General features: G+C 39.5%; 1 protein-coding gene across 3 annotated transcripts in view; it reads right to left on the bottom strand.

Annotated features, from left to right (window-relative positions):
• Positions 1-14,535, bottom strand: part of zgc:158464 (uncharacterized protein LOC791139 homolog) — a 103,669-nt gene extending 89,134 nt beyond the window's left edge. For all 3 annotated transcript variants that reach the window (XM_055036763.1, XM_055036762.1, XM_055036764.1), the window contains exon 1: positions 13,775-14,535. In XM_055036763.1, the coding sequence (XP_054892738.1) occupies positions 13,775-14,209 (435 nt within the window). In that variant the 5' untranslated portion in view covers positions 14,210-14,535. The remainder of the gene's footprint in view (positions 1-13,774) is intronic.
• Positions 14,536-14,736: the final 201 nt, after the last annotated feature.

Raw genomic sequence — 14,736 nt, 5'->3', positions numbered from 1 at the left:
CCGTCAGCACTGTGCTGCCTCCATATATCAGACCTTTGTTAAGCTGTGATGTAAGTCCACATGAATCTCATAAAGACACCTGACAGGCTTAGGGCATATCCCTGTGGCAGCTGGGTCCTTCGCTAGTCCGCAAGATGAAGAGAGAAAGGGCCCACTTAATTACTGGATTTGGTAGCTCAGATCCTGGCTGACTTTGACTTATACCTGCCATGGCTCAGGCGGCTCACAAAGCAAGTGGTGAAAAAAAAAAGAGACTTCTTGAAAAGCACTGCGGCTCCCTGACCTTAAATCAGTGGGAACAGAGGGAAGAGCATTAACAAAGGAGGGAGACTGTGGCAGGCACCTGCCACTTTGGCTCAGTGTTCAGATGACACAAGAGCTTCTAGGATTACACTTTTATTCAGTGCAGGTCCTCCATTAGAAGCGGTGAAAATGTGAGCACGAGTTCTCCTGCTGCACCCTTAATGCATAATGGGTTCAGAGAGCTCATCAGATAATCAAGGACAAAAAGAATAAAATTTCATAAACCACATTAGATGAAATTTGAGTGGAAATTGAATTTTTTTGTGGGTTTTAAACAGAAAGTGGGCTGCTGCTTCTTGGGTAACATATCCAGTGTGGTCAAATTAACCACAATCATCAATAAAAAAAAAAACAGTTAAAATAGAAAGTATGCTTATGATTTTACTCTAAACCCAGAAAACCAAAACTAAAACCAAAAAAATAAAGTGTAGAGCTTTTCTTTTGATAAATAAATGCAATCGGATCATGGATTCAATGTCATGACGAGTCCTGTAAGTATTGGCTACACCAGGGGCTAGTGAAGGTTGAAAACCCTCTGAGACTGCCAGAAGAGTCAGCAGGCTGTAGAAAGAGAAGGGAGAGAAAGAAAAAGGACTGACGTGTGTGATTTATGCCTCACGCCACAAGGGATTTTAGTCACTGATAACCTAATACACCTCAGTGCTTAGCAGCTCAATTGCATTATGGCATTTCAAAAGCTTTTTTGTTGTTGCTATTGCTCTTTTGTTGTTGCTGTTGCTCTTTTGTTCTTCAGTGTGACACAAAAGGAAAGCATGCCTCCATTGTGAGGAAAGACAGCCATTGCAGAGGAGATAGGAAGGGAGGGGAGAGAAGACAATGGGTGAGGAGATGCTATTTTTTTCAGCAGACCACAGTCACAGAACAGACTGACATGTATGAAGTATGTTTACGCCTGTTGGGTAGAGGGACAAAAGTCCAATGTGCCTTACTGACGGCTCCTCTATTCTCTGCTTGTCGGCGTGTACTGGATGAATGCAGTGTGTGCAGCCATGCTGCGATAACTTTGCCATTTTCTTAAAAGAACATACTGGCAAGAAACACACCCTCAAGGCACTTTATTTAAGATGAGAATGCTCAAAGCTTCTATTTTGACATAACACTGTTTCCAACACTAAGATGGCTTCATGTTGGTAAGAAGCAAGCACAAATCTGGTTACAATTCATTCAGGGCCCCTTGTGAGGACTGAGTCCTGCTGGCTTCTGCATCTCTCACACAGATTAGGCAGATGGAAAACTGGCTTTGCCTCTTGGGGAGAGGCAATGAAGGAGTGCATTTCCCACAATACAGCTTTGACATTAATGAAACTTTATTGAAATGTTTTCCTGAGAAACACAGTTGCCACGAGAGCGTTCCAGGCTCTCTGGGAGACGTAAAGAGTGATGTGGATCCTAGAAAGGTCTACTTAGGAATCTGGAGAGGTAACTAATCAAATTAATATATTTGCTATAGAAGCATTGCTTTGCAGTGCATCAAAAGCCACTGGTGAGGACCACTGCAAGGTTAAACCAATATTATGTCTACAGTCCTCTGCAAAAGTATGTATTCCTCTTCCACTTTTTCACATTAGAAAACACAACTTCAGTGTGTTTGATTTGGTAATTCAGTTATAAACCAGCAAAAAGTAGCACATAATTAAGTATGAAGAAAACGACAAAACATTTCAAACATTTTTTTAAAATAAAAATGTGAAGACTGTGGAATATTTTTATATTTAGCACCTTTAATCTGATACACCTAAATAAAATCCACTGCAACCAGCCACCCTGAAAAGTCCTTTAATGACTAAATAGAGTGAACCTCTACATGTAATTTGACCCAGATGTTCTGAGAAAGCCTGATAAGTTTATTAGAGAACATTAATGAACAAACTGCATTGCAAATAAGAAGGCAACAACAAGAGCAGACAAGCTTGGGATACATTTTATAAAAAAATTAACAAGGTTATACTATAGCATAATCTGAGCTTTTAATGTTTCAGAAGTCACCATTCAATCCATCATGTGAAGATGAAAACAGTATGGTACAACTCTGTTTCTATGTTGACTCAACACTGAATAAACAAAAAACAAGATTTTTATATGAACCAGACTAAAGGCTTCTCCACACCTTAAGTGCATGTAATTTAAGTAACACTGAAAACTTCTTTTCACACATCAATGTGCTCTACCATCAGTTTTGCACATGTCCCCAAATGAGACATCTGCACTGCGGGTAGCACCTCATTTACTGCATCCCGGTCTCCTTTAAGGACTCACACCACATAAAATGTTGGTTCTTCTAATCTCTACCCTTTTCCAGATGAAGCATCATTCACAAGCCACCAGGGTGAACCAGGTTCTTTTGAGTATTTAGGTTCATGTTGATCGCAGTTGGCACGGGAATACTTCAAGATGTCGTGATAACTACTGATACAAATCCCCACAGTGTAGTCTGTCTCTCAGTGTATGCAGAAATTAGTCTAGTGAGAAATAAAGGAGCTGAAGCACGCTACACTACTATAAGTACAACCACTGTGCAATTTAAAGCAATTAAGGAGACTTTAGTCCCATATGGGGCTACTGAGTCAGTACACACTTCTAAAAACATGTAAATGTAATTATTGACAGAATAAAATGGCTGATGTTAGTTGTGAGTACTCAGTGTTTCAATCAGTCCAAATTAAGACTCGTGAACCCGCACGCTCCTGAAACCTTCCAGAAACTCAGGAAATCCAGAAGGTTAAAAATAGCAGCCGCCTGTCATTTTCTATTGTTAGCATGACAGCTGTCTTCCCTCTTCTGTTCCTATTAATGAAATAATTTCTGCTGCACAGTTTCCCAGGTAAACTAGGGTACATGCCGTACACAATCCATTCTATGTTTTCACTAAAATCAACTGGTGTACATGTAGTACACAATCCATTACATGTTTTCACTAAAATCAACTTTGTCAGACAGGCAACGATAAACCCACTGTACAAAAGTATTTGAGTGTATACAGTGCTCAGGCTTTCGTTTTTCACCGGTTCTTCAATAACAGGTTGAACATCTGTTGTGTAAATTGAGTGTTGAAGCATTATTTAGAAAGCAGTTCATAATTGACCAGAGTTCCCCCATCTACTAATGGTTTCATGATTCTTTGTTGGAAAACTGCTACCAACCAATCTCTGTACAAATTAACTTTAAATCGGTAAGTGCCTTTTCTAAAACTCATTGTCCCATCATTTAAAAAGCCTCAAGAAAAGTCTGTCTACTCCACAATTTCCCCACTAGAATCATTGGATGTCACAGTCTCACAAGATGCAATTATTGCACTGTACTTTTAGTTAGATCCAACAAAACAAATATTGAGAAGCACCAATAAGGCGTTTCCATGCAAACGCAGATTTATGCTTTTTTTCAAATTTACTGAGATACAATGGTGACAGAATCAGAGTATTTTTCCTAAAGACTGGAACAAAAAAAAGAAAAATATGTAGCAAGTTATTTATTTATTGCATTGTAATTTTAATTAGACAGTGTAGTCAAATTACCGTACATGCTATTAATAGAATGGGCATTTAAAATTTGGAATAACCTATCAAAGGGTTGAGAGGTGAAGTTTAAGTTTTAATAAAAATATAGGGGAACAATATGTTGCATCAAGACTGATAATCTTATAATTCCTTTATGTTCTGTAATCAATCAGAAAACTTGCAGGGCTGTTTTTATTGTTATTTATTTTAATGTTTAGTTACTGGAAGAAAACTAGGATTGTTTACATGCGTGAGTCAATATGTGTTTTGTAAAGATTGGTGGTTTTGTAGAAATAATCTAAAAAGAAATATGAAATCAATGTCAGCTAGAAAATCCATGACAAATGCATTGCTTGCTTTAAGCTGAAAAACAAAACAAAAAAATCACACCACAAATAAAACTATACCCAGAGTACTTGAGCAAAGTCAGAAAAAGTCCCAATTTTTATCAAAAGATTGCCTCAAATGAACAGTCAGCTAAACTACACTCCCCCCTGCTTTCCTTCTGGCAAAAATATGCAGTAAGTAACTTTGGCTTTCACACGTTTAAAAAAAACGCTAAATGTGCACCCTCCCTCTTGATAAATTCCTATTCTGCCTACTCACGTATCCTGAAGAACGAATGCGTCTTTTGTTAAAGCACCGAAGGCAGCGAGGCACAAAAAGCACCTCAACTTGTCCCAGCGGACCTCATTCATGGAAACGAAATTCGCATTGCCACTTAAGACCTCCAGTGGAGAGAAAAGAGGAACCCATGAGTTGCACACTATGAAGGTCCTCTTAATATGCGACAGATATTCAAGATTAAGTACTTGACGACACGCTTGGCAAAATCCAATTTCCTTTCTCTGTCCCCGTCCCGGTGTGATAGATTTATTGGCAGTGTTTTCTACATACAGTTAGTGGTGCGGCTCAAGAGTTGAAAATAATTCAGGTGTCACGGTGGAATGTTGGAATTTTATAAAATATAGTAATCCTCTTTATATGTGCACAAGTGATTTGTTCTTAGTGTTACTGCACCAATTTCAGTCTTAACTTTGGTCAAAGTCATGACCATATATATAGATAGGAGAACTGGGCTAAACTAAAAAAAACCCCAAAAAACAACATACATCATACCTAACTTAGAAAGACATTGCTGTGATGAGTCAATGTTTTTAAATACTTTGTGCCAAATTCTGACCCTACCATCTGAAATCAAGACTCATTCAACCAGGCAACAATTTCCCAGTTCAATTTTGTCCAAATTTCCTGAGCTGCTGTGTAGTGTTCTGAGAGGAGTGGCATCCGGTGTGATGTTCTGCTTCTGAAGTCCATTTGTTTCAACATTTGGTATTTGTGCATTCAAAAATGCCATCCTGAATTTTGAGTTTAATTTAATTGTTTTTTTTAATCACTCTGAAAACAACCGATCCATTTTTCTCTGATCTCAACAAGGTATTTTCATCTACACAACTGCAGCTCACTGGACAACTTTTCTTTTTCCGTCTATTCTGTAGAAACCCAAAAGATGATTGTGTGTGAAATTTTATTATCAGATTCCATGCACAAACCAGCCTGTCTGGCATCAACAACCATGTTCAAAGTCACTTAAGTTTCCTTTCTTCTTCATTCTGATTCTGGGTTGTGAGGCACAATAATTCATTTTTACTACATCTAGACAGCTGAAGGCACTGACTGGTTGCTGTGCATTAATTGGCTGATTGCTCGCTGTTTGTGTTACAAGCGTAACTAGCAAAATGACCATTGAGAGTCTATGGATCACAACTGAAGCTAATGAAACATCATTATTGATTCCCTAAAGGTTTAATTAAATTATATTTTAGAAAATAAGAGATGTCAGAAAACTGTAGAAAGTAATAACTGTGTATATTTTAATACCAAGCCTGGTACAAACCAGCTTCTTGTTTTGGGCTTTACTTTGTACAGAGGGTCTGGTTCCCTGGCTATGAGAAACAAATGCTTCCTGGAGTTGAAGACTCTGTTAAAGTTTTACATTTTACCCAATCGCTAACATGTGTAATACGCCAATTCAACACTACGAAGCTTACCAGAAGTTGTGTATGCTATAAAGACCAATCCTCCAAAAGCCAAACAAGATGACTGTTAATGTTAATTCAATATTTGGAAGCATGGTAAACACAGCATCAATGGCTTCTTTCATTTCCACCACTGCCACTACTAAAATTACAGGCAGACCGCAATGATAAAGGCCCAGAAAGTTATCATCATTCAGACCTTCTCCTTCTGTTCGCTGATTGGCACAATTGAAATTCTCATGGACAACTCCACTTCAATGGGAGCAAGCCCAGATGTAGCAGTGAAGGGAGATGACTTGAGCAGAATTGTGCAGGAAAGCAATGGCCAGGCTAAAGAATACTTAGTGTTGTAAACAAATACTATGTTACACATTTTCAGATTTGATTTTATCCTTCACTCAACTCATGAGAAAGGAATCCAAAGCCTCTTGCTAGTTGAAAAAAAAAGAAAAGCTTTCATTGATAAATCCTTAACGTCTTTGGAAAGGATAAATATTTTTGACTTAAAGTATGGTCTGTTGATGTGCAATTCCCTCCCATTTCATTCTTACATAACGGTGTACCACCACAAACAACACAACCGTTTATCTTCCATAACACAAAAACTGACAAGATTAGGACAGCAGAACTGCATGAAACAATGTGGTGAGATCCACTGGGAGCAACGCTTTGATTTTGGTCTCTCCTCACAGAGGACGGAGAAAAAGAAGCCACAATTTGTCCGTAAACAAAGCTGGAGGTTTTGTGATGCTATGCGAGGACGACTGTGACTCTGAAGCCTTGGATAACCACTCTGCCAACGATCCAGTGGGATTGCTGCACGTTGTGAACGCCGAAAATGTGCAAGAACAGGGTGGAGACCCACAGGGCCGCTGTTGCAACGTGGCTGACCTCTCACCTCTCTGGACAGAATAACAACAGCTGAGTGAAGATACAGAAAGTGTTATGATGGGCATGTTCTCACAGTGTAGACAACTGCAACTGTTTCTAACAGCCGGACACATCAAGTCAAAACAGCAGGGAGAATTAACTTTGCTTTTATTTCAGCATTCAAGCATCAACCTGAAAATCCAGCCTACACAAAGTGGCAAGCACAGACTTGTCAAGCTAAAGAAGGGAATGTCACCAAGCTGTAAACACTTCCTGTCAGGAAAGGAGCACTTCCTTAATCCTAAAGATACCAAATGATGCCAAACAAGACAGTGGTCTTGTTTGGCTCTTCCCATACTAAAATATCAGCATGTTCCGACAACATAAAACTATAAAATCTAAAATAAAATAATTATGTGGGGAAAAAAGCACAGGGAGGGGACTAATAATTTGTTATTCACATCCACTCATTTCCAGTTAATCCCAGTCCTGCTGTGAACCCCAGGAGGCGTTGGACTTCTCTGTGGGGATTCAGATCACAGGCCAGAACTCTCTGAACACAGAAGTCTGACCGTCTCCTACAGCATGTCACAAAAACAATGACCTGTAGTTAATCAGAAGGCGCATAGAAAAACACCCACTATCTGCATGACCGCAACATCATGGAATCTTTTGATGTAAACAGAACCATTCATTTACAACTCTTGAGTTTTTTTGTTGTCGTTTTTTTTTTTTTTTTTTTTCTCTTGAGTTTTTTTGTTTTTTTTTTTTTTTTTTTTTTTTTGCAAAAAGAAGCTTTAGGTTTCTTGCATATCTGTTTCTTGGGTCTCATATGGCAGGCAAGCATATGCATTTCTCTTTAATCTGTGGGAGACGATCTGCCTGCAGACCAGGCCTCCCTCGTTCTACACTCAGCTGCACACACTGTCATTAAACAAAACAGAGCCATGTGTCTACAACTCCCCAGCGGCCAGAGCTCCAGCACCAGTCTGAGGGCTAATTGTGACCTCGTGGAGTCATGTGACTGATGGTCAGGCCCAAAGTTAGAAAAAGAAAATTGAGCAACACAAACACAAGCAGACTCCACTGGGACTCTTTAAACTGGAAAGAAGGCTTGCAGATGGAGAGAGGAAAGAAAATAAGCAAGCAATGGCTAAAGGCCATCTTTTCCCAGAGCTGAAACTTTGCTCCACTTGAGGTGGTTGGTAGTAAAATCTAAACCATGAATGGTTATTATCCTCATTTACTACATACTGCCAAGATGCTAATGTAATAGGATAGCAAAATGACATCTCAGTGAAAAGAAAAAGTTATGCCATATATCTTTTCCATTAACAGAACTTGTCAATCTAAAGATGAGAAGCTGGATGGTTGAGCTTTATCATTTCCTTTATTTCAAAACTCATGTCCAAGTAAGGAATGCATAGAAATGTTCTTTTGTCAATAAACACAAGGAAAAAGAAGGACTTTGAACATATGATGTGCTTGTCATGAAAACTAATCAAGATTAATTTTAAAGAACGTCTTAGAATCAGGATAGCTCAGGAAATACTCTGCATTCTTTAATGTCTGAAGAGTCAAGAAAAAATTAATACTGAATTTTATGACAACAATAACGCTGTCTAAATGGGACAACACTAAGGTATGGTACCCATAGCAACCCACAGTTGCGCTCACAAGTGATAATTAATCAAATAATTACTTTCTTGCTTAAAGATGTCTCATGCCGATTATGAAAAACAACAGCTGCAAGGTCCAAAAAACACACACACAACACAGCTTTCACACAAATCTGTTGATTACTTGAACCTCGGCTTAAAGCTGTCTAAGCATTGGAAATTACTTTAAAACATTACTTTTCCACTTGAGCTGCTGCTATACATTTCCACAAGGTTTTACTTAGTCAGTTTTGCCTAATTTAAAATGCTTTGATTGCTTATGAAACTGTTGGGGAAAATGAAGGAGGGCTGTGAAGGGCTGTAACCCAATTCAGCCTGTTATTAATTTGAAATATCAAATAAAAGTTTTGTGACTTGCAAAAATGTAGTTCCAGCCCCTGAACTTTTCCACATTTTTTTCAATTTCCAACCTAAAACTTAAAGACATTTTATTAAGATTTTAATTAATAGAAAAAACACAAGATTCATGATGGATAATCTGCTGAACTCCTAGAGGTTTACCTTCCACCAGAGCAACAGCCCCAAACATGCAGCCAGAGCAACAATGGTTAGAGAAACATCCTATAGTTAGAATGTTGCAGACAATGTCTAGACCTGAAATCCAAAAGACAATCTGTGATAAAACTTAAAACAAATCTTTACCGGCTCTCAACCAAACTCCTGCTGAAGCTAAAGTTATGTGTGCATGTGCAAAAAACTGGTAGAGACATTCTGCAAAAACCTTACATTTGCATTTGCAGGGGAAGGTGATTACAACAACTTCTTGACTCCAGGGACGCTGAATGTTTATATCATACTTTCCTGGCTATTATATCCAAAATCTTTCCACTCTAATATTGTGCGCTACTTTGCATTGGATCATCATATAAATTCCAAATAAAACACATTGAAGTTTGTGGTTGTAACATGACAAAACATGAAAAAGGAAAATGGTTTGAATGCCGTATCTAGGTGAATGAATTTCAAAGAGTTCTCATGTTTTGAGCTGTTTTGTGAAGAGAAGGACTTTCACAGAGTCAGGTAATATTGACATTTGTGCTGGATGTTTCTCCCGTCTGTGGAAAAGATAAGTGTGTGAACGGCCGGTGGGATACACTTATAAAAATCCACTGATGTCTCGAATAACAAGGTTGAAAAGCAGAGCAAAGCATTCGGGAGGAGAGGAAATGATGCTGAGCAGTTTCTCCAAGCTCAGAAGGCAGAGGAATCTGTCAAGCATGCTCAGTCTGCTCTTGGTAATTGGAAGTTGGTGGATGGTACATTCAGTTGTAAACTACTTCACATTCTGGTGCACTCAAAGTGATCAATACATTTTATATCTGCTTATTCATCAGAAAAAACTATCTTTTGTAGAAACATAAAACTACAAATAATCTGAGTAATATTTGAATGTACCTTTTTATGTTGAGGAAAAGTATCCATCAAAGACTGTATGTCTTGCAACTGAGAAACAACAATGTTTAAACCTTTCCAATGGAAGAGCTTCTCTTCAGACATATTAATATGTTTCCATATTGATTGGGCTGCAGAATTGATTTTCTGAGCATGCAATAAGCATTACACATTTTCAAAAACATGTATGCTAAAACTCAATCCAATTGAGAATAGGAGTTTTGTTTTTGCCTCAGATAAATGCAACACAATATAATCAGTTATTGTTTGACCCAAGACTTACTTTTTGCCTTGTAGACAAGTTTTTAACAGGCAGTACTATCTGATGTGTTATAATCATCATAATCGACCCTCAGAGAGTCCGGTCCAACACGTTTCCACATAGATAAATCTGCAAGCTGGTAGAGCTGTGAGCATTGGAGGTTGCCAAACACAAGATTCCCAGGTGAACAAACAGATAGCAATGATAGCGTGAGGTGTTTCACGGGGAAGCAGCCACCTGTCAGTCAGCTTTACCCAACTGCCTGTTTACACATTTGTCGAACAGAGCCCATCATCACTTTGGGGCGTCCTTGAGAGGAGTTAGTTTAGCGCTGAGTGGAGCGATGAACTGGGAGATGAGGCCTTTAATTAGTTTCCAGGCAGGATGATAATTGATCATCTCTCTCAGCTAACTCTACCATGAAGGGCTCGGCGTAATTAAAAACAAAACAAATCACAATTTCCTGTAAACTCTAAACTGTGAGTGAAGGCAATGTGCATCAAAGTTTTACAGGGAAAGGAAAGTGAGAACTAGAATCATAAAAATCTTTAAAAAAAAAAAAAAAGAAAATAATCAGACCTTTAGTGTTTGATTTTAGTTCTTTATCTAGCTTTTCTTTCTTCTGGAGTCTGCTGAATAGAAATGGACTCAGAAAATTCCCTTGATGCTGCTATTGGCACTTCAGGCATTGGGTAAGCAGTGATATAATTAGCATTCATGAGTCAAGTAATTAAAACATCAATCCACCCGAGCAGTGCTGTTAAGACACTCATGCTCTGTGCTCAGTCAGAGTTCAGTGTTAAGCCTTTTCAATCAGAAGATGGGCAAGTACATTTATGAACACGCACACATGGTTATTTGTGAGAAGTTGTGCCAGAATCCATCTACAAATAACCAGAGATATCCTAAACTGAAGCCAAAGGTCGCTGATATGAAAACATAAAGATCATATTTGTTTCATTTCTTGACGCATAGTTTTGAAACTAGAAAATTCCTCAATATTTTTATTCATGTACTGCAACCTCCAATAACAATAAAGCTAAATTTGCAACTCAGACTTTGGAGAAAAAAATAAATCGATATTGGCCCAGAGACAACTCATCAGTGCATCCCTAAAATTAGGCACCATGAACATTATGCAGAATGGGGACACTAAATATTTTCCACCCTTTAACACCAATCTGAAAAATTAGGGGACAGGAAATAAAACATGGGAAACACCTCATCCTCCTACATAGATTGTTGGAACATGTGTATGGGAAGGAATATGATCCTTTATTCTCATGTTTTTAATTTATTCTCAGATGAAGAGTTTCTCTAGCATAGATATACAAACAATTACCTTCACTAACAGACTGGGAGAGAAAACAGCTCCCACACAACCTAATCCATAAAAAAAGTTAAGGTTGTGGAGCTATGAAGGAACACAGATTTATCTAGTATCCGTGTTTCACCTGAGTTTCCGCCCTGGATCATGAAAACTAAACATGCACTATTCCACCAAAGTACTTACACACATACTCAGACACACATTTGAAATGATATGAGAGCCTGTCTTGATACATAGACTTTATGCAACGCACCTTTTTTAAGTTCAACACATCTGCGAAAGTTGTCCCCAATTTTAAAGAAATATTTGACAATTTATATAGGAAAGCATGTTTGAGGTTAGTCACTGATGACTGACCTCATCAGTGACTTTGCTCGCAGTTTATGTTCTCACAGAAGACAAAACCCAACAAAATCCAATTTTTTGGTCCGTATACAGCTTTATCACAACAGTCTAAACAAACCAATGCCAATTTTTCACTGTGTGAATAATGTCTCCTCCACCAAACTTTAAACATGACGCAATGCAATCAAACAAAGACGGTTGTACCCGACTCATCTACTTGATTATCACTATATCATATCATCATTGCTTCAGAGTCCAATGGCAGCATACAGCTGCATTTGACACTCTGCTTTGCATTCGGCAAAGTAAGATGCGTCATTCTGTAAAGACTTCTACACATGATCCTTGAGGAAATCTAAAGACCAAACAAGATTTAGAGATCTGGAGCTACTGAACCAGCATCTGACAACAACACACACAAATTCACATATCTTAGAGTTGAAGTTGTTGGTAACGGTAGATACCTGAATTTGATAACGTAAAGGGGTGGCTTATATGTTTTGCCAATAGTTTTGTAATAAGGTATATTTATCTGCAACGGCACCATATTTATCCAACCTTCCTTCTCTCCACACACCCAAACCCCACCAGCTGTCAGCACTGGTTTAGCTTGGCCATAACATCATGACATCAAGCTCATACTATTCCATCAACTGCCTGTCAGTGTCAGCCATGTGCGCTCATGATGAGAGACACATTCAAAGTGCTAACGCATAAGAATCCCTGACTTCAGAAAACGCTGGTTAACATGAAAAAACCGTCATCTCTTCTATCGGCCTGAGCAGTTGAAGTGAAAAATTAAAGTATGATTTTGATAACATTTGACTATGTTAAAATGAAACCTGTGCATGTTGAAATCGAAAAGTAAAACAAGTTGTGTGAAAACAAAACGTTATGAGTGACTGAATAATTCCTTTAGGCTTTTATTTGCATTGTAGTTTTGCAACCTATAATTCCTTGCTTTTATCTCAATGTGTCATCAAACCACTGTTGGGGAAGTAAAAATCTCAGTCTTCCTTAATACAACATTCTTATGACAGCCTCCAGACATTGTGAAATATAAATAAAAGCACTGAACGAAAACCAACTGTAAAGTTGCCACATGTCACAAGACAGGTGCAAAAGCTAAATAAACACAGAGAAGGAAGTAACGTGAAGGTGAAAGTGAAGGGGACCACAAAACATTTCAGTACTCAGTCGTGACTGAAGAGTGATCTGAGGGCTGTCGGGTGCGTATATTCACAGGGATGTGCTTTCATCTCTGCTCTTAAGCAATACAAACACAGAAAAGCATTCCTCAGATGGATCACTCTCAGTAATTCAGCAAATCATGAAGCTTGCTGACACCAAACATCTCTGCAGCCTTCAAGACTTGAACCCAGAACATGAATTCCTGAGAATCCAGAGATGACGGCTGTGCGCCAAGGCATGGCTTGCATACCTTCTTCCTGTTTCCACCTTGCTGTGGGCAAGTTTGAATAATTGGTGAGGGGTTTGGTGAAGGTTTTGAAGTGCTTCAAAGCACTATGCACATAAAGAGGATCAAACTAAAGTCATATAACCTAACATTTATGAACTCTTCTCAAAGTAGAAGATATCATCTTGATGAACCCAAATTGACTGATGAACCCTGACTGAAATTTGGGGGATTTAGATGCATTCGTGATGTTTTCAAATCATTCAAAACGTAGAGAAATTCAGCTTTGTTTTTCTACAAATATATAGCTGTAGAGTTGTGTAATATATGACAGCACTCCCTGCAGGGCAGGTTGGATATTAGACCGGGGCTGATGGCGCAACTCATGCTGCTGTGTGGCTGTGATAACAAGTTCTGCCACTTGTAATTTCTAACATGACTTGGACAAGTGCCTCTAACACACCACGTTTTCTTTTTAATGAAGAGACAGGCAGCCGTTTTATGAAAATAACAGCCTACTTTGGACAGAGAAAATAAGACTTGTTTTGTTTTTTTCTAACTATATCAACAACAAAGGTAAAATATTGTCAATAAAAAGTTACTTCAACCAAACTTCCCCCACCTTTTCCTTGTTGTCTTGTTCCAAAGGAGGTGAAGAAGTGGGAGACTTAACGCTCCCTACAGCTACGGCTTGGGTGACTGTGACACCCCCGCCCGGAGCTGGGCTGCTCTTTTCGATAGTTTCTACCTTTATAAGTCGGTGCTTCGGCGACACAAATTTATTATCCGATGGGACCACAGTGTTCAAGCTCGAACCGAAAGAAATATTTCCACCCGGAGTGTACGGGTCTTCGAAGTCCAACTCCTTCTGTAGTTTGTAAGCAGCTAGGATGTCCGGCTGGGCTGGACTCGGAAAAGTGGCCCCGGTGCCAGTTTGCTGGAAGCCAGGCGCTCCGGGCACACCGGTGTGACAGTGTCTGTAGTCCGGTTTTGGTGGCGCCGGAGGGGGTGCTTTGGTAGTTTTGAATCCTAGGTGCTCCTTGAACCACTTGGCCATACTGCCAGTTCATCGCTCTGAAGTCAATGAATGTAGTTTCAGCTTCACCGTTTCCGCCAGCGCAGCCCGAATAAAGTAGGGGGTCCACGGGTCACGCGCGGCCAGCCGACCAGGTTCACAGCGTGTCGCCAGTCTCGTGGCGGACCGAGGAAAGAGTGCGCGGGCGCCGGCAGAGAGCAGCCACGGGGACTTTTCTGATCTGCCCCGCCGCAACTCTGTCACTGTCACACTCGCACACAGCCACGCATACACACGCACGCAGCTGTCGCCCTGACCGCTCGGCTCCGAACCACGTCAGTTTTCCCAGACTACGCAACACAGGAGCGCTTGTGCAAGAGGAACTCACGTCTCACACAACCTGTCCCCCTTTCCTCCATACCTGAGAACACTCACTGCCACCTACCGGACTTTGGAAATTGCGCTTGCTCGATGTGGACCTTAAACACAGTCACAGCAGCATGCATAGATGTATCAGCTGAAATCTCATTTTACCACTTGCCCCCTTAACAATACTTTCTGAAACAGTG

This window comes from Poeciliopsis prolifica, unplaced genomic scaffold (genome assembly GCF_027474105.1).
Source record: "Poeciliopsis prolifica strain line A6 unplaced genomic scaffold, Auburn_PproV2 SCAFFOLD011, whole genome shotgun sequence".
Taxonomy (NCBI): Eukaryota; Metazoa; Chordata; class Actinopteri; order Cyprinodontiformes; family Poeciliidae; genus Poeciliopsis; species Poeciliopsis prolifica.
This window is presented reverse-complemented; position numbering and strand designations above follow the sequence as displayed.